The sequence below is a fragment of the Leopardus geoffroyi genome, chromosome X (genome assembly GCF_018350155.1).
Source record: "Leopardus geoffroyi isolate Oge1 chromosome X, O.geoffroyi_Oge1_pat1.0, whole genome shotgun sequence".
NCBI lineage: Eukaryota > Metazoa > Chordata > Mammalia > Carnivora > Felidae > Leopardus > Leopardus geoffroyi.
In genome coordinates, this window is record NC_059343.1 from 38,476,880 (window position 1) to 38,497,842 (window position 20,963).

A 20,963-nucleotide genomic window follows, 5' to 3' on the forward strand; every position below is an offset into this window, starting at 1 on the left:
GAGTGTGCCTAGTAAAAAGCTTTGCACTGATAAGGAATATGAAACAGTCAACTGAAATATTATAATTATCTGAATAGTTAAAGCATCTTATTAATATGCCAATTACTTTGACAGGTTTTTGGTGGGGGGAGGATATGAAAGGAAGGAGTTCTCTTAGCATCCTTATCATACCATTATGGATCATTTACCAAGTACTCACCTACACATCGCCCATGATGGGTCACGCAATCAAAATGCATGCATCATCTAGGCCTCAAGGAAATTTTGACCAAAAACATTAAACCCACAGTTATGTGCCTAATACTTGGGTCTTGATTTGATCAGTCAAAACCTCGAAAGTCACCACCCCCCAAAAGAAGACAACAGACATCTGGTCAATCAACTTTATTTTAGATTGCCTAAATGTGTGCTGACCTCTGTATCCAGACACAATGGAGGGTACAAAGGGAAGAAAAGACAAGATTCCTATCCTCCAAGAAATTAACGTCAGCTGAAGACGCATTGCACGAGACAGTAAGACTTAAGGATACATAATGAGTAGCACTGCGTAGCACGTAACAACTCAGTACAGAGCAAACCCACACAAAGGAACGCCATCGGTGACCATGGCAGGGAGTGGAAGAGGGTGATCGGGGCACACATACTGAGGGGTGGGAAAGGCAATGGACCTGTGTTCTAGCCCCCCGGATATCAGTGGCTTATTGTAGACCTGGGGCAATTCATTCAGCTCCGCCCCTCCTGGCCTTGGTTTGATCACCACTATAATAGAAGGTGAAGCCTGGGTGGTCTCTAAGGCCCAGCGATAACATTATGGGATTCTAAGGACAAAGGCAGAGAACTTGGACGAAGAGGACGTTATATGTAAGAGAAGAGACGAGCACAAAGCCACAGAGGTGGGGAAAAAACTAGCTTTCTTGTGCATGGGCAAGGTGCATTGTGGGACAGCGAGGACCTCAAAGAGCCTGTTTAACTACTGTAAAGATTCTGGGGGTGGTAAAGTGGGACATGGGCAAGACAGAGCGCGAAGCCAGGTACGGGGGACCACGTGTAGGGGCCAAACGGAAGAAGACATACTGTGTATGCTGCGGTCGGAAGTCTGACTTGTCTTCGTGCTCCCCACCTCATTCTACAGTCTACACGTCTTCTTGGAACTTTATTGCAACCCCTTCCCCAAACCCACACACCCGACGGAGTAAGGGGAAGGTGTAGTTACAGACGCCCCCTCCTTAGAACCGCACAAGTAGACCCCTCTTGTGGGCCAGGAAGCCGAGAGCGGTTGCCGAAAGGATGGTGGTCAATCCAAGCAGCCTCAGCAGGCCTGGCACAGAGGGCAAATGTCTCTCCAAGAAGGTCACGGTAGTGGGCTGCGCGGGGACATCCTGGATTCGGAGAACATACGCTGTCAGTACGGGGCTTACGCGCTTTGCTCCAGAAATATTTCCTCCAGCTCTCTGAACATGACCCACTCTTGCCAACCGCTGGGCCGTTAAATATAAAGTGCCTGCTGCTCATGACACGCATCGCCCATTCTCCGCTAGGCCCTTTACTTGGCTAATGCGGAGTCATGCTTCCAATCTTAGTTCACAGGCTCCTGGGGGAGCCTTTCCTGTGTCCCCAGGCCAAGATGGCCCCTTCTTTTCACACTCCTGGCGTGTCTGGTTCATGAGCCTTGTGCCTTCTGGTTATCACCTGTTCTCCCCACATGTTGTCGCCCCGTGGAAGCAGTGGTAGGCCCTTAACATGGTGGCCGCGGCAGAGTAGCTACAAAGTCACTATTTGTTGAGGGGAATGAATCCGCGGTCCATTCAGCCCCCAGTCCCATCTCTGACAGAGGCACTAAGACAGTGACGGGCACTGGCAGAGCTTTACTTTTCACCTTGATCAAGGAGTAACTCTGACCCCTTTGACCCTTGTCCTCTGCAATGCATTTCGCTCTATAGGAAAAGTTCCTGAGGTTTTATTAGAAAAGTAATAGGGCCTATACTGCAAATGCTGTTTTTAATCTAAATCTGCTCCGTTTCATTCCGCTGCATCCCTTGGACCGTAGACAGGGGAAGGGGATCTTCCTTTCGTTTCCTACCCCTTGTTGGGAATCACCAGGTTAGAGATATATTCAGCAGGCAATCATTGAGTTCTTAATATGTCCTAGAACTCTCTGGCCAAAAAAAAAAAAAAAAAAAAAAAAAAATCGTGTTTTTTTTTCCCCCTGATAATCTGCAATGGATGTGGCAGCTACAAATTTATCGATTTCTTTTACATCTCTCTCACCTCTGCCCTCACTCATGGTTATCTATCTATCTATTTATTTATTTTTCCTGAAAAACCGTGATTTTATTTTATTTACCTATTTATTTGTATTTATTTTTTATTTTTTTATTATTTATGTATTTTTTTAAATATGAAATTCATTGTCAAATTGGTTTCCATTTTTTCTGAAAAAACAGTGATTTTATTTTATTTTGATTTTTTTAAATTTTTAAATTTTTTTTAATGTGAAATTTATTGTCCAATTGGTCTCCATCATGGTTATCTTTTTAAGCATGCATGGGTTGAATCACTTAGGGAAAGGCGTGGGACTATATACAAGTGGTTCTTTCTGCAAATAATTGTTTTTAGAGAAAGATTTAAATTCATGAAATAAAATGCAACCTACCACTGACTCTGGTTCTGCCTGCCAGATTTCATCCTCTGGGATCTTCCCCATGGCATGCAGGATCTGAAAAGAAAGAGTATTTTCGCGAATAGTAAAAGTGACACCATCTTCCTGCGAATCTGCTCTTTGAAGGACTAACTGGGGGCGCCTGGGTAGGCTCAGTCGGCTAATCGTCCAACTTTGGCTCAGGTCACGATTCTACGGTTTGTGAGTTCAAGCGCCCATGTCTGGCTCTGTGCTGATAGTGTGGAGCCTGCTTCGGATTCTGTGTCTCCCTCTCTCTCTACCCCTCCCCCCACTCGTGCTCTGTCTCTCTCTCTCTCTCTCTCTCTCAAAAATAAATAAACAGAAAAAAAATTTTTAAATAAAAAATAAAGGACTAACTGAACGTCTCTTGGGATATCCATCAAAACACCAGGGTAAAAGCCAATGTGGTCCATTCAACCTTTAAAAGGCTCTAAAAGGTCTTTCATCTAGAACATAAGAGGCTCCAACTGTTAGGCTCACCAGAAATTTTAGTAGTTTTGAACATGAGATCATAGGGGTTGTCAGGAAATATATAAACGAATTCTGAGTCATAATAAAAATGTGTTTGGTTTTATATTAGACCTAGATTATCTTTTAAGTATATCCATAGTGATCTTTTGCCCCATAGGGTCTTTTTACTTTGGGTTCCATGACAGATATTTTCATTATTGCTTCCGGATTAAGATGTTCATTGTTCCTGAGAATACTGTTAAAATGGTGTTTCATGGGGCGCCTGGGTGGCTCAGTCGGTTAAGTGCCGGACTTCCGCTCAGGTCATGATCTCACGGTTCGTGGGTTCGAGCCCCGCGTAGGGCTCTGTGCTGGCAGCTCAGAGCCTGGAGCCTGCTTCAGTTTCGGTGTCTCCCTCTCTCTCTGCCCCTCCCCCGCTCGCCCTCTGTCTCTCTGTCTCTCAAAAGTAAATAAACATTAAAAAAAATTTTAAAAACGGTGTTTCATGGATCTTCAGGGGAGGTTAACCTGTTTGTCAGACTCCTGCATTGCCTCCTTCCCCACAGCCTGTGACCCCGAGGCCTTACCTCTCTGGCTGCTCTCTCCCCGGCCTCCACAGCCCCCTCCATGTAGCCACTCCAGTGGGTGGCCGTCTCGGTGCCTGCAAAATAAATCCTGCCCACGGGCTGTCGTAGAACCCTTGAAACAAAAGCAAAGAGGTAAAAGTGGTCAGTCTCAGAGAGTCAGAGAAGAGCCTGCCCGCAAAGACCGAGTGTGGTCGGTTTCCTCCGATACTAAACATCAGGAGCACACTGGCAATTCTGGAATAAGGTTCACAGCTTCCTCGAGCTATTGCATGGTCCTTGTTACAGACAAGGAATGCAAGCTGAAGTCCCTTCCTGCACCAAGAGCTTACAGGTAAAGGGACTGACATCAGGGGAGTATGTATTTACTTCACCTACGTGGAACTTGGGACTATTTGAGCCAAGTCATGTATAGCTCTGTTTATGGCTCACCAGCTGTAAGCAAGGTGATACATGTCCCAGTTCCCTACCTGGCTATTCCAGCAATGAACTTGGCAAATCACTTCCTCTCGCCGAGCTCTTGGATTCCCCATCTCTTAGTGAGCACGGTCCAATGAGTTCTAAGAAGTTTTCTACTGGTGACCGGTAACAAATCTGTGGGTCTGACAACGGCTACAAGACTACCACTCACTGAGCGCCTCCCTCTACCAGTGTTAAGAGTTTTACTGCATTCAGTAACAGTTAACATTTCTTGGGTGCCAAGCACTCTTCTAATTGCATCAATCCTCACCACAGCCCTATGAGGTCGGTGCTGTTATCATCCCCATTTTGCAGATGAGACTATGGAGGTACAGAGACACATGTGTGTCATTGGGAAACACTGTCAAGACCCCCCGCCTCCCCTAGCAAGAATGAAGGACTTATTCCCAGCTACTGGCCAGGTGGCGGGGGGGGGGGGGGGGTGCTTCCAGAACATGCCTTTTGATGTCAATCCTCTTTGGAGGCGGCTGAAGAAAACTGTCTCATCTCAAGGTCATGCCTTCTCCCAGAAGCAGAAGCACTCAATGATCAATCATCATGGGGTGGTAAAGACCTAACCCCCTTGCTCCGACTTGGAACAACTCTCACGGGCCCTCCTACCTCCAGAGCTCCCTAGGGGATCAGCTGGGGCCTTCACGAGACTACATCACGGTCCAACTTCTCCCTCTTCCTACTCTTGGTGCTTTCCTCTCACTTCCACAAGCATCGACACCAAGGGCTCTAATACATAGCTCATGTGCTACCTGTGCTTCAGAGTCGGCTTCCGGGGGAGTCTAACCAGCCACAAAGTCCTTCGCTCTAGGTAATGGCTAGTAAGTGGCAGAGCTGGTATTTGAACCCAGGCCATTTGACTCCAGCACCCACAGTCTTAGCCACCTGGTTATACTTCTTCCCTCTACTGAATTACTTGATCCTTTTCAAGAACTCCACGGCATAGCTACTGTTATCATTCTCCCCTTTTTCACATGAAGAAACGGGCCTGAAGAAATGTGCCAAGAGCCACACTGCTAGAAAATAGCAGAGGCAGGATTTGAACTAGGTCTCCCAGAGGTCCAGGTCTCTGTTTTTTATCCTCTATGCTTTGTCTCGTGTATCATCGTCACTACTTAGGAAGGAGTGCCCATACGCTATACAACGGGACAAAAGTGCGTTAGAACTTGGCTTCTAGGAGGGACGGTTTGTTGCTACCCTGACAAAAACACCATAAGGGGAGCACTGTTATGATGTCATTATTCATCCTATCTTAGGTTTCTTTTTTTTTTTTTTTACAATTTTTTAATGTTTATTTATTTTTGAGAGAGAGAGAGAGAGAGAGAGAGTGAGCCCAAGTGGGGGAGGGGCAAAGAGAGAGGCAGACACAAAATCCGAAGCAAGTTCCAGGCTCCGAGCTGTCAGCCCAGGGCCGGACACGGGGCTCAAACCCATGAACCGTGAGATCACGACCTGAGCCAAAACCAAGAGTCGGATGCTTGACCAACTGAGCCACCCAGGCTCCCCATCAGGTTTCTATTATATCAAGTAAAGGATGTGGATGTCCAGAGCGAACAACCAAACTCTTATCTTGGTCAACCCTGTATACCACCAAGACTTTTATCAGCAAAAAAATGGGCATGCTTCAATTAGTGGGGTTTTCTTTCATTGGCCCTTACTGTTGCCAAGTAGGAAGCAGAAGACAAGATATTGTAGAATATTAAATACTGACTATAGTGCATGGAATAATCTGGAATGATCCATAGCCAGCATGGTCTGGAAAGCCTAGGGGTATTCAGGAAGGGCTCCCTGCCAGAGAAGGTAAATTTGCTTTCCCCAAGTTCATTAAACAATGTTGCTTTCACCACATGTTGGCTTTTTTCAGCTTGAGGGAACTAACCCCCAAATTGAAAACCCCAGGATGGAAGGCCTGGCCAAATCCTAGAGTGAAATATTAGAGGAGAGAAGAAAGGCTTAGAGAACTAGTCAGGCTAATACGTTGCCACGTAAAAATGTAAAAACCAAGAATTAATGTCAAACAGAGAGATAGTTTTCCTCTACTTGCCATGTGCAAATCTTCTCTTGTGGGGGGGGAGGGGGGGAAGTCCAACAGCTGGAGAAGAAACGTCCCTGCCTTTTTCACCACAGGTGAGTGAGCAGATGGTATCTATTCACAAAAAAGGATATTTCCACGTATATTCCTCATGGCTTGCTGGAGTAAAATATTTCTTTATGTGTTTCACTGCTTCATCACTACCATTAGTTTTTCTGTCTACCCGGAAGTAAAACTCCTTAAGAACTATGTGTTCTTGGGGCGCCTGGGTGGCTCAGTCGGTTATGCGTCCGACTTCCGCTCAGGTCGCGATCTCACGGCTCGTGAGTTCGAGCCCCGCGTCGGGCTCTGTGCTGACAGCTCAGAGCCTGGAGCCTGCTTCGGATTCCGTGCCTCCCTCTCTCTCTGCTCTTGCCCTGCTCACACTCTGTCTCTCAAAAAGTGAATAAACATTAAAAAATATTTAATTCAAATATTTGTTAAAAAATACATAAGTAAAACATGTGTTCTTTACTAAAGCACTGTCAATACTGCCCCCTGTCTTCATCTGGAAGCAGGATCTTTTCCGTGTACTTCCAGAGTCATGAAGATAACCCACTCTGCAGTATCTCAAATGTCATAAGCCTGAAGGGTCAAAGGGTCAAAGGAAGATATACTGAGCCTTAGTTTCTACCTTACGAATTGCAGCTAGCGATATGAAGGCTGACACACGTCCTTGGGAAGAAATAAAGATGAAAAAAGGGCATTATCATGTCACCACCAATGCCCGACACGATGGGGTCTACATTGCTTCTGTCACGTGGCCAGGGTCACGCCAGTGTGGGTGAATCTCCTTTTCACTCCCCACCATCCCAATGCCAGAGAGACATTTTCTTGCAACACCTGATGGGATTGAGCATAAAACTTGCCAGTCCGTGGTCAGAGATCTAATCGAATCACGAAACCAAAACCAAAAGTGATGCTCTGATCGGCCGTTCTTTGTTGAAAGGGTAAGTTTTGTATTCTTGAATGTGTTCTATGAGGCAAAGGATCCTATTTGCTTTTCTGATTCTCTATTCCCTTTCCAATGTCACCCAGAGCCCAGTCATGCAGAACTCTCCCCAGACAACCCATAAACTTGAAGGACTCCAAGTGTTTGCTCATAATGGTCCATCTGCCCAGGATGCGTTCTCCAATATCTTTCCCCGCCTTCTATACTCCTCAGGTGGTATGTGTATTATGAAGCCTTCTTAGATTGCTCTCGGTCAGGCAAGCCGATCCCTCCCCAGGTCCCCCATGGTATCTGTAAGCCCATCTGTTAGAGGACCTACCACAATGTCTGCTGTCCTCTCTTCTCTCAATCCCCACCACAGCCCCCAACACTGTCAGCTCCTTCACGGCAGGGAGGAATTTTCTCAGTATCGAAGTTTCTAGCACGGTGTTTGGCAAATGGTTGGCACTTAGCCAATAAATCCCGAATGAAGCGATTACTATGGATGTATTCTATACTTAGCATATCCAAAAATGAACTTAATAACTTAATGATCCGGTAGCTAATCAGGTGGTGCTCGTCGGCCCCAGAATGTTCTCATACATGGTATTTTGCCATCTTCAGGAAGATAAGGAAAGTGTTCACCAAAGTCATTGTGTATCTTCTTACAAGTAGGTTTTAATCCTTTGATTTTTATGGACAGACTGATAATCCATTTATATTTCCTCATACTTTCTTTTTTATTAACAATTTTTCTTAATGTTTTTATTTATTTTTGAGAGAAAGAGAGAGAGAGTGTGAGTGGGAGAGGGGCAGAGAGAGAGGGAGACACAGAATCCGAAGCAGGCTCCAGGCTCTGAACTGTCAGCACAGAGCCCAACGCGGGGCTCAAACTCATGAACTGAGAGATTATGACCGGAGCCAAAGTCGGACGCTTAACTGACTGAGCCACCCAGGCACCCTACCTCATACCTTCTTTTTATTGCATACTCCCAACGGGCTTTCCCTCACTACCCTACATTCCCTATTTTGTTTAGATTGAGCTCTTGGCATTAAATTATTGTTTGCTTTGCTTTCCTATAATGGTCATAACCAACTGCTAGATCATTAATTCATACCTTGTTGCTGTCATAAAACACAATGATCTAAACACCAATGGGTCCTACTTGGACGCACAACACGTCAATGATAAAAGCCGTTGAATTGTGCACTTTGAGTGAACTGTATGTGGTGTGTGAATCATATCTCAGTAAAGATGTTTTTAAAAAAACCCTCGGGTTGTCATTGACATACGGATTCTCATCCCTGGTACGCCATTTTGTGCTTTCTCATATACCTGCTAAGGAAAGCAAGGCGCAGAGAGAAGCGACCTGTCCAAGATGACAAAGTTGGTTACTGGGAGAATCAGGACTGTACCCAAGTCCCCACACTCCCAGTCTAGAATTCGTATTGAAGAACCAATATATGTCTGAAATGGAGCCTCATTATCCTGACGTTTCCAGAGATATGTCTTTGGGCAGGTCGGCGTCCTTGATGATAAACTTTGAAGCAATTCTGACTTGAGGATTGCTTTTATTAATGCTGTACCCATGCGGGCAGGTCTACGGTTCCACTTAAGGAGATCTTACTGAGCTCTAAACTCAGTATAAAGATAATTCTTCTGACAATACAAGTGAGCCCTCTGACTATGTGAATTCCTGTTCTTATGCGGCAACCTTCGTTGGTTACATTGATTGGGCCCGCTCCTTCAGAGGGACTCAGAGGGCAAGGCACCAGCATGATGGACAATTAGAATGACTTCACTCATGAGATTCACAAGATGCAAAGGAAACTGGGGATTTCTTGCTCCTTCTTGTCTTTTGTAAGAATTTACCAAAAAAGAAAAAAAAAAAAAAGGGAGAAAAGCCATCGGAACCCATTTAGAGTCTGGATTCAGACTCACGGAATTTCAGTGACACCTTAGCGCGCTTTTGCTCTACCTTCCATATTGAGTCATGATCCCAGGGGGGAAGTAGGTGGTGTAACAGCCCCCGGAGTATTGCTCCTCGCACCAGTTTTTCTCTTCGTAGTGCACGGGCTGCAAGACAGAAGGACAAAAGCTTAGAGGACACCCAGAGGAAGCCAGCCAGGCTGGAATAAATCAAACACAGCCTGGTAGGCTTCCTACTGAAAAACCAATATCTATCTGAAATAGAGCCTTCTTAGCCCGATATCATTAGAGACATGTCTTCGGGAAGCTAAGTGTCCTTGCTAATAAACTCTGAAGAAATTCTGACCCGAGAAAAGCTCTCTCACTTGGTGGATGCATGTGTCAGGAACTGTTCGTCAACTGCAATTGTCTTGTTCCATTTTTAAATTGGTCTTACCTTTTATTTTGTTTGGTTTTATGTATGTATTTATGAATATATTTTTTTATTTTTAATTTTTTTTAATGTGTATTTTTGATAGAGAGAGAGATAGCGCGAGAGGAGGAGGGGCAGAGAGAGAGGGAGACACAGAATCCGAAGCAGGCTCCGGGCTCCGAGCTGTCAGCACAGAGCCCGACGTGGGGCTCGAACTCACGAACCGTGAGATCATGACCTAAGCTGAAGCCGGAGGCTTAACCAACTGAGCCACCCAGGTGCCCCTATTTTTCTTTTAGAGAGAGAGAGAGAGAGAGCAGGTGTGAGTGGGGTAGACAGGCAGAGAGAGGAGGAGAGAGAGAGAGAGAGGGAGAAAGAGAGAAAATCCCAAGCAGGCTCCGCACTGTCAACGCAGAGCCCGATGTAGAACTCGAACCCACAAAAGTGTGAGATCATGACCTGAGCCAAAATCGAGTCAGATGCTTAACTGACTGAGCCACCCAGGCACCCCATGACTGGTGTTTTCTGTTTAAAAATGCTGTTCAAGATGGGAATGTAAGCTGGTGCAGCCACTCTGGAAAACAGTATGGAGGTTCCTTAAAAAATTAAAAATGGAACTACCCTGTGACCCAGCAGTTACACTACTAGGCATTTATCCACGGGATACAGGGGTGCTGTTTCGAAGGGACACATGCACCCTAATGTTTACAACAGCGCTGTCGACAATAGCCAAAGTGTGGAAAGAGCCCAAATGCCCATCGATGGATGAATGGATAAAGAAGATGTGGTATAAATATACAATGGAGTATTACTCGGCAATGAAAAAGAATGAAATCTTGCCATTTGCAACTACGTGGATGGAACTGGAGGGTATTATGCTGAGTGAAATTAGTCAGAGAAAGACAAAAATCATATGACTTCACTCATCTGAGGACTTTAAAAGACAAAACAGATGAACATAAGGGAAGGGAAATAAAAATAATATAAAAACAGGGAGGGGGACAAAGCATAAGAGACTCATAAATATGGAGAACAGACAGAGGGTTACTGGAGGGGTTGTGGGAGGGGGGATGGGCTAAATGGGTAAGGGACACTAAGAAATCTACTCCTGAAATCATTGTTGCATTATATGTTAACTAATTTGGATGTAAATTAAAAAAAATAAAATTAAAAAAAAATAAATTAATTAAAATGCTGTTCAAGAGGGGTGCCCAGGTGGTTCAGCGAGTTAAAAAATTTTTTTCTTAATCTTTATTTATTTTTGAGAGAGAGACAGGGTGTGAGCAGGGGAGGAGCTGAGGGGAGGGAGAATCAGAAGCAGGCTCCAGGCCCTGAGCTGTCAGCACAGAGCCCGATGCGGGGCCCGGACTCACGAACCGTGAGATCATGACCTGAGCCGAAGTTGGACGCTTAACCGATTGAGCCACGCAGGCGCCCCATACCAGCGAGTTAAGCATCTGACTTTTGATTTTGACTCAGGTCGTGATCTCACGGTCCGTGAGTTCGAGCCCCACGTTGGGCTCTGTGCCGACAGCTTAGAGCCTGAAGCCTGCTTCGGATTCTGTCTCCCTCCCCCCGCTTATGCTCTGTCTCTCTCTCTCAAGGATAAATAAACATTACAAAAAAAAAAAAAAAGAATGAACAAAAATGATAAACTGAAAAGCCAGAGCAGCCTGACTAGGAGGAAGCGAGCCATGGTGAAGTTAAGCAAGATAAGTGTGAAAGTAATAAGATTAAGCCATGTAGCTGCTCAACTAGGTCACGGTGTGCATTGGGGAGGTTTGGATTTAAGAGGCTTAGCACGTTAAACATTCTTAGCCCCCTCATTAGATTTTTGTCACGCTCTAACTGCTCATATGTACATGGGTCCCCATTGTCTTCAAATGCTTCATGGATAACTGGATTTAATAATCGCTTTCAAAAGGTGATTTCAATCCATGTTCGAACGTTAAAGAGCCAGCAGTCCGGTGAATGTAACAAGAACATCAATTCATTGCTTTAAAGACGGAGCAGGGAGGTGGTTATGGCTACTGGTTATGGGCACACTGGGTCCTCTGACTGTCACCAAATGCCCTTAACACACTGCCTCTCTGTCCCGCCCCATCCTGCCTTTATCCACCTGGGTCAGTGGGGGGTTACTACTGGTTTATCTTGAAGAAAATCAAGAGCCTGGAAGAGCTCTGAACTCAGGGTCAAGTGTAGCATCGCCAAGGGCACAGCCGAGACCCATCCTCTCTGGGACAACCGGCCCCATGCAGACCTTCCGAGAAGATTTCCGAGAAAACACGGGCTCTAGAACCCTACTTGCGTGAGCCCCTCCCCAGTAGTCCCTTGAGGACACAGCCAGATCTCTCTCTCTCTCTCTCTCTCTCGGGAAAGAGATGAAACACAGCCTTACTTGCAAAGCTTCTTGGGAGCCCAGAACTTTTGCATAAAGCTCACAGAGTTTCTTCATCCTATGGAAGGGGGAGGGGGGGAGAAAAAGACAAAAGTGAAAACGAAGAACAAAAGAAAGTAAAAGACCCTGTGAGCTGTTGCTTCCACTAATCATTTCATTTTAATTTTTCCAAATAAGGCACTTTGTTCTTTTTAAAAAAAATTTTTTTTTGATGTTTATTTTTGAGAGAGAGAGAGACAGAGTGGGAACGGGGAGGGGCAGAGGGAGAGGGAGACACAGAATCCGAAGCAGGCTCCAGGCTCCAAACTGTCAGCACAGAGCCCGATGCGGGGCTCGAACCCACGAACCGTGAGATCATGACCTGAGCCGAAGTCGGATGCTTTAACTGACTGAGCCACCCAGATGCCCCAACAAGGCACTTTGTATCTATTCCAAATGTCTTAAATCTATGAGGTCATAAACAGTATTAAGGGAGACAAAGTGATACGTGGCCTGCATTGCAGGGGCATCCGGCAATTTGTTTACTCATTCAAGAAAACATTGTGTACTGGGGCGCCTGGGTGGCTCAGTCGGTTGAGCGTCAGATGTCAGCTGAGGTCATGAACTCACTGTTTGTGAGTTCAAGCCCTGCGTCGGGCTCTGCCCTGACAGGGAACAACCTGCTTTGGATCCTCTGTCTCCTTGTCTCTCTGGCCCTCCCCCACTGTCTCTCTCAAAAATAAATAAACATTTAAAAAAAAAGGAGAAAACAGTGTGTACCTCTGAAGTCGGTCAGTCTGCTAAGCGCTAAAGATTCTGGAGGGATCTGGACATGATCCTTGCATCCCCCTTCCTGTCAGCCTCCGCCCCCCAACCAGGCAGTGGCCAGAGGGGAAAGAGGAAACAGCCAGAAAAGCATTGCATTCTGCTTCTGCAGAACACTTAAATGCTAGGAGATTTTGAGCAGTTTCCTTAAACTCTCTGAGCTTTAGTTTTATTAAACTGGCATGATTGTTTCCATTCCTGGTGTAAAACTGTGTGGCCCTCAGACCACCACCATCAGCAGGAGCATCACCCTGGGAACTTGTTAGAAATGCGAATTCTCAGGCCCCACCCCAGACCTGCTGGTTCAGAAACAACAGTGGCAGAGCTGGCTTTTCCCAAGCCTTCCAGGCGATTCTCAAGTTTGAGGACCACCGACCGATGTGAAGCACATAAAGGTCCCGGACCAGTAACTGGGACATAACAGGTGTTCAATAAATGGTGGCTCTTAAGGTTGATTTTATTTTTGAGAGAGAGACAGAGACACAGCCCGCGTGTGGGAGGGGCAGAGAGACAGGGAGACACAGAAAAGAAGGCGGCTCCAGGTCTGAGCTGTCAGCATGGAGCCCGACGTGGGGCTCAAGCTCAAGAACCGTGAGCTCGTGACCAGAGCCAAAGTCAGACACTTAACCGACCTGAGCCACCCAGGCGCCCCAATAAATGGTAGCTCTTAAGAAATTTAGTTTCATGGGGGAATTGGACATTAGCCAACAGTTAGCATTAGTCAGTTAAGGAATGACATTATAGTTATTTCAAGTCTGATTTTTATAGAACGCTGAAGGGAATCTTACAAATGATTTAGAGTCAGGCAATGACTTTCAAAAGTAGCATGACAACCTACGAGAAAGACAGATTATTCGGTAAGATGGTACTGGGACAAAGAGCTACCCATGAATGAAACCAAGTTCAAGTCCCCTGCGACTTCTTACACCAAAATATATTTAGGAGGACAAAAGAGCTTCAACATAATAGATGAAAATGAAAAAGTAATTGGAAAATGAGCGATTTTTACGATAATCTTGGAATAGAAAAATCTTTTCTGGGGCACCTAGGTGGCTCAGTTGGTTAAGTGCCTGACTCTTGATTTTGGCTCAGGTCATGATCTCATGGTTTGTGAGTTCGAGCCCCACATCGGGCTTTACGCTGTCAATCCGTGCTTCGGATTCTCTCACTGCCCCTCCCCCAGGTGCCCTCTCTCCCTCTCTCAAAATAAATAAACATTTTTAAAAGAAGTTTTTTCTAGGGGCACCTGGGTGGCTCAGTTGGTTGAGCATCTGACTTTGGCTCAGGTCATGATCTCACGGTTCAGGAGTTCAAGCCCCAGGTCGGGCTCTGTGCTGACAGCTCAGAGCCTGGAGCCTGCTTTGGATTCTGTCTCCGTCTCTGTGCCCCTCCCCCGTTCGTGCTCTCTCTCTTTCTCTCTCTCTCTCTCTCTCTCAAAAGCAAACATTAAAAATTTTTAAAAAATCTTTTCAATGTATACAAGACCATTCAGAAGCAATGATTTTAAACATTGATAAATTGAACTTCATAGGAAGTTAAAATTTTATTATAGCATCAAACAAATAAACCATAAACATGGTCAAAAGATAAACTGGGAGGGGCGCCTGGGTGGCTCAGTCAGTTAAGCGTCCGACTTCAGCTCAGGTCACGATCTCGCGGTCCGCGAGTTCGAGCCCCGCGTCGGGCTCTGGGCTGATGGCTCAGAGCCCGGAGCCTGCTTCCGATTCTGTGTCTCCCTCTCTCTCTGCCCCTCCCCCGTTCATGCTGTGTCTCTCTCTGTCTCAAAAATAAATAAGTGTTTAAAAAAAAAAAAAAAAGATAAACTGGGAAAAGAGTTGTTGGAGGCACTGTTCCAGGCACTGGAGATCCAGCAGTGAACGGGCCAGACGAAACCTCCTACCTTCTTGGATCTTAATATTCCAGTGGCAATTTTTTTTTAGGTGTGTGGCCCCATCAGACCTCCATACCCCCGGCCAAGCACAGTGGTGGCCATAGTCCCAGAGGATGGTGATAACAGGCGGGGAAGGAATGCAATTCAGAGGCTCTTAGTTGGGAAATCCACATCCGTGGTGGTGTGGGAATAAATAATTGGCGGGGGTGAACACTAACCGCTGGAAGAAACTGTGGCCTCCAGAAAAACTCGTCCCTCTGTATCTCTCATCTGTAACTGTCACACATCACTCATGCAACGACACGGCAGACTGCCCTGCCATGCGGTCATTTAGTCTAGCTGGTTGTCTCCTTCCCAAGTACATTTCCTGCCCCTGGGCTATGTCCATTTCTGTATTCAAGATAGCTCCTTGCATGGTATCTTATGTACAATAAACTCACCAAGTGATCATCTGACTACTTGGTTCTCAAAGACCCTCATATTTAACATAGCGCCCCCGTCGCATTGGCGGCACACATATTATTAGGCGGTCTTTAAGTTACAAAGTGTAGTAAAATGGAAAGGCAGGCGAGTTGGCGGAAAAGAAGGAAAGAAGAAAGGAAAGGAGGGAGGGAGAAGGAAGGGGGGGAGGGAAGAAAGAAAGAAGAGTGATTTTTTTTCTTACCTTTCATCTTTGGTAAGACGTGCCAGTTTCCTGGCTTTGTGGGCAAGGATAAATCTAAAACATACAAATAAGGGGGGAAATTAATGGCTGCTTTCATCCTGGCCTCATTTCTACAGCCACACATGTGCCTCGAGTACAATCGAAAAGTTGACCAGAAGACACACATTCTATACTAATTTATCTCGTTCAATGTTTTACTATTTACGTGCTGCATCCTTGACATTGACAAGCACCTTCTAGCTTCTGGGATGTGAGGGACTAAACACAGATGATGGCCATAATTTCTGCCTAAGATAATGACTATGATTGACCCACCCCCCCCACGTGGCTGATGGCCAACAAGAATGAGCCCTTGGGTCTCAAATGCTCATCTAAGGTTGGAGCCTTTTCAACTTCATCCAGCCCTTGCTGTTTGATTCTGTCCCCATGATGGTGTCTCCCTAGTGCCCAGACTCGGAAAATCTGCCTCCATTTGTAGCTCTATAATCGCCTTCAACTTAACAACTGGCTTTGATTTCCCTGTTGTCGCTCGTGCTTCTCTTGGAAATAAATTTGTATATATCTTAGGGCCCATGTCAGTTTCGGCTGCTTCAGGTAATCACCAATCTGGACTGGTTCTGACCACTAAGACATCCCCAATCTGTGCCGCTTTTCCCTGCCAAGCAGAGGGCTGGGCCGGCCTTAGATCCTCTCTGGCAGGACTTGGAAAATCTCAGCATCCCACCTAAGTACCATGGATGCCCATACGGCATCCACAAGAAGCCCTTTTAGTAAAACATCCCACATGATCTTTATATTATGCTTTCATAAAAGATAGGCCACCAAAATATAGCTACTCCCCAGCACTAAATATGAAGCAGAAAATGGATATAACAAACTTTAAAATATTTTTAGTATTCTACTTCTTTTCTAAATATCTATCCATTGGAACACATTATTATTTTTTTCTAAAGGCATTAAGAATTTTTCTACTGCCGGATTTGGAGAATAGTGCCATTGGGTAAAAAATTATTTAACAATGTTTGGGGCACATTTATGAAGAGCCTGGGAATATTTTGGCAACACCGAATGGCATCCACACCACCATAAGCATGCCTTACCCCATTATGGCGGCATAGTTGCCATCAGGTTTGGTATCATCCAACGTGTAGGCAATTGGAGCTTCCTCTCCTTCAATAATCATGGTTCCACAGTAATCTTGGAGAAGCGCAAAATGGAAAAAGGTATTCATCACTCTATCAAACTACCCAGAAAGTTACTGCGAAGCATACATTTTCAACTTAAGAAGCCCAAAGAAGCCTAACTTTAAGAAGCTCCGTTGGTTAAGCACCCGACCTGTTGGGTTTTGGCGAAGGTCATGATCTCACGGTTCGTGAGTTCGAGCCCTGCGTCCATTCTCTTTCCTTCTCTCTCTGCCCCATCCCCGCTTGCGCGCGCGCTCTCTGTTTCTCTCAAAATAAATGAATAAACTTAAAAACATTTTTGTAAATAAAAATAAAAAAATAAAAAAAGAAGCCCAAAGGCCAAATACGTTATACTCTCAATAATGAAGGCAGACCAAACTGATGTCAAAAGGAGGGGTAAGTGGCCAACATTTTGTGAAAAATCAAACTGTAGGCACCTCTCTGCACAGAATAAAGCAATGTGATGTTATGAATGACTCCAGGCCACAATTCAATAAAATCTTATTTTCATGCTAAGACTGGGTCCTGTCCCGTTTCCTCTTTCATAAGAAATCACATAAACCCAAAGATGTGTAAAAAAACCAAAACAAAACACTAGTCAATTGTTGTACAATAGAAGGGACTGAATGTTCACATTTTAGGGGAAGCCACTTAGACTAAGCCAACTGTTCTTGATTTTCTGGAGACAGGGCACAGAGTCCCAAGCCCTCATTTGCTACACGATCTCCAGAACAACTCGCGAAACGTCTGCTCATTCCGGGCAAAAGTGCTTCTCTCAGTCCCCTCCATCATTTCCTGGCAAATCTGAGGTTGTTTGAACGAACTTAAGGTGGATCTGAAACAAATGTTGTGCAGAAAATGCAAGGAGAGGGTTTGAAAAGGAGAAAGAAAAAACAGAGAACGGACCTGAAGGCTTTTTTTGTACCTACACCTGCTTCTCTCTCTCTCTCCTTCCACATTCCCCCGGCTGTGCACCCGTGAGAATCAATGTCTCAGTCAGCCACTGCACGGAGGAGTGCTTGCCTACCGCTCCAGGGTGCATGGACAGGAAAAATGTTGAGAAAAGCTGAAGTATGGGAAGAAGAAATGTCTTAAGTCCATCCAAGAACTCCAGAAGATTTAATGATCCAAGAGAAATAGCCAACGAATCCTCCATTATAAGACGACAAGAAAGAAAAGACAAACAGGACAGGATGTGATAAGAGAAAAGAAAGAGGGGCGCCCGGGTGGCTCAGTCAGTTAAGCGTCCAACTCTTGTTTTCGACTCAGGTCAGGATCTCACGGTTCGTGGGTTCCAGCCCTGAATCGGGCTCTGTGCTGACAGTGCGGAGCCTGCTCGGAATTCTCGCTCTCTCCCTCTCTCTCAAAATTAAAAAAAAAGAGAGAGCCAGAGAAAAGAAAGAGTGCACACTGATGGTGTGTGGATCAGCTGGATTGGACAGAGAGCTTGTGAAGGACACCGGCTGTCCCGAATGGAGGCCCTGCTTTTTGGATGGAGTGGTTCCTTAGACACCTCTTCCCAGAGCAATGCTGGCCTCTGAGCCATGCAGGCACACTGCGCGGAAGTGAAGGAACAAGGGGCAGAGAGAAGAGTCCCGTATATGCCAGGACAAAGAAGGAACTCTTGGGGAAGAGAAGACAATGATTCAGCGAGTAGAAGACATCTCTCTGAAAGACGTGTAACATTCTCAGGGAGAAAGGAGAAGATATTACAGTTATCGGAGGTGAAAAAGAGGAATATGCAGGCTAAAATAATTTAATGGGATTTTTTGAGTGTGGGGGTGTGGAGGGAGAAGTTTAGAGAAAATGATCACCCTCCTCTGAAAGAATAACTGAAGTTCACCAAAGACACAACTGAAGGAAAAATAAGGAAGAATGTCCTATCAGATGCCAAACATATTATAAAGCCACAGTCATTAAAACAGTACAGCACTGGGGTGCCTGGGTGGCTCAGTTGGTGAAGCCTCTGACTCTTGATTTTGGCTCAGGTCGTGATGCCACAGTGTGTGGGATCGCGCCCCGCGTTGGGCTCTGCAGCGATATCGCGGAGCCTGCTTGGGATTCTCTCTCTCCTTCTCTTTCTGCCCCACTGGATAATATAAATATGTGCTCTCCAAACTGGGATGTGCACACATAGATTGCGCGCCTAGATAGCAGAGGAAGTTGTTCGAAATTCTGGCTTTTTAATCCACCTTTTCAAAAAAGTCTACTTTTGTATATTTTATAATTATAACAATGCATTTTCCAGAGGCCCATGTCCATAACCTAGGAATAAACATATACACTGGTCATCAATGTTTACGGTTTTTTTATGTATTGGGCTACAAACAAAATCTGGAGCCCAGCAACAAAGACAGGGGAAAGGGTTAATCCAGAAAAGCCCCACGTATATATGGGAGTTCAGTAGGCTGAAACCATCATAAACAAATTTTAAAGACAATCTGTAACATATACAGAAAACAGCTGAATAGGGGCGCCTGGGTGGCTCAGTCGGCTAAGCATCCGACTTCGGCTCAGGTCATGATCTCGCAGTCTGGAAGTTCGAGCCCCGCATCAGGCTCTGTGCTGACAGCTCAGAGCCTGGAGCCTGTTTCAGATTCTGTGTCTCCCTCTCTCTCTCTGACCCTCCCCCGTTCATGCTGTCTCTCCCTGTCTCAAAAATAAACGTTAAAAAAAAATTTTTTTTTAAAAGAAAACAGCTGAACAGGCAAAGGATAAATAGGTAATTTACAAAATAATTTAATATAGCCTCAACCTTCTTTACAATTTTTTTTAACATTTATTTATTTTTGAGAGACAGAGACAGAGCACGAGTGGGGGAGGGGCAGAGAGAGAGGGGGACACAGAATCCGAAGCAGGTTCCAGGTTCCGAACTGGCAGCATACAGCCTGACACGGAGCTCGAAACCACAAGCCATGAGATCATGACCTGAGCCGAAGTCGGATGCTTAACCAACTGAGCCATCCAGGTAGTTACCCTAGCCTCAAGACCTTCTTAATGATTAAAACTTACAAATTCTAGGCAGCTCTTTCTGCCCATGGGTCCTGTCCCTGTGCTTTACTAAAATCACCTTTTTTTGCACCAAATAAATAAATAAATAAAACTTACAAATTCTAGATAAATGGGATATTTTCCTCTATTGATCACCAAAATGTTGAAAATGTGATTAGTGGGCAAGGACAGGAACCCTAACAAAATTTTCAAACATCTACCCATGTCAATCGACTTCAAAATGCCACTTTGACAAATTTATCAAAAGGCAGTGGTCCTATACAGATTTGCGGAGCTATCTGAAGAATGCATTTTACTGCAGCATAGTTGGGTAATAGCAAAAACTTGGAAACACTTGACATGCTTATCAAGAGCAGACCTATGCGGTAAATTCTGATGGAGCTGTACAACGAAACACTGTTTATTCAGTTGTTGAAATGAGGTAGATTGATTGACTGATTTTTATTTTATTTTTTAATTTAAAATAGAATTTATTGTCAAGTTGCCTAACATACAGTGTAGACAGTGTGCTCTTGGCTTCGGGGGTAGATTCCCGTGATTCATCACTTACATATAACACCCAGTGCTCATCCCAACAAGTGCCCTCCTCAATGCCCATCATCCATATTTCCCTCCCCCCCACTCTGATCAACCCTCAGATTGTTCTCAAAATGAGGTAGATTTTTTTTTTAATTTTTAAAAAAAAATTTTTTTTTCAACGTTTATTTTATTTCTGGGACAGAGAGAGACAGAGCATGAACGGGGGAGGGGCAGAGAGAGAGGGAGACACAGAATCGGAAACAGGCTCCAGGCTCCGAGCCATCAGCCCAGAGCCTGACGCGGGGCTCGAACTCCCGGACCGCGAGATCGTGACCTGGCTGAAGTCGGACGCTTAACTGACTGCGCCACCCAGGCGCCCCAACAAAATGAGGTAGATTTAAATGCACTGATGCGGAGAAATGTCTATGGTGTATTGTTAACTGAAAAAAAGCAAATATCTTGCTTAGTATATATCCCGTTTTTAAAAGAAATGTTTTTGAGGGACACCTGGGTGGCTCAGTCAGTTAAGTGTCCAACTTCGGCTCAGGTCATGATCTCGTGGTCTGTGAGTTCGAGCCCTGCGTCAGGCTCTGTGCTGACAGCTCAGAGCCTGGAACCTGCTTCGGATTCTGTGTCTCCCTCTCCCTCCGCCCCTCCCCTGCTCACGTTCTGACTCTCTCTGTCTTTCAATAATAAATAAATGTTAAAAAAAATTTTAAAAAAATAAAAGAAATGTTTTTGGAAAAATATAGAACATGTTTATTTAAAATTATATTTGCATGTAAATGTTACATATTATTTAATATATATTTAAAGTATATATATACTTATTTATTTATGAAGTGTATATATATATATTTTTTAATACATATGTGTACACATACATTTAAAGTATTATCGGGGCGCCTGGGTGGCTCAGTCAGTTAAGTAGCCGACTTCGGCTCAGGTCATGATCCTGCCGT

General features: G+C 45.0%; 1 protein-coding gene across 1 annotated transcript in view; it reads right to left on the reverse strand.

Annotated features, from left to right (window-relative positions):
- Positions 1–369: 369 nt before the first annotated feature.
- MAOB (monoamine oxidase B) overlaps positions 370–20,963 on the reverse strand; it is a 118,809-nt gene continuing 98,215 nt past the window's right edge. The window contains exons 9-15 of the mRNA XM_045470595.1: positions 16,387–16,483; positions 15,287–15,340; positions 11,928–11,985; positions 9,167–9,264; positions 3,718–3,829; positions 2,654–2,716; positions 370–1,379 (exon numbers count right to left, since the gene is read on the reverse strand). Coding sequence (XP_045326551.1) covers positions 1,227–1,379; positions 2,654–2,716; positions 3,718–3,829; positions 9,167–9,264; positions 11,928–11,985; positions 15,287–15,340; positions 16,387–16,483 — 635 coding nt within the window. The 3' untranslated portion in view covers positions 370–1,226. The remainder of the gene's footprint in view (positions 1,380–2,653; positions 2,717–3,717; positions 3,830–9,166; positions 9,265–11,927; positions 11,986–15,286; positions 15,341–16,386; positions 16,484–20,963) is intronic.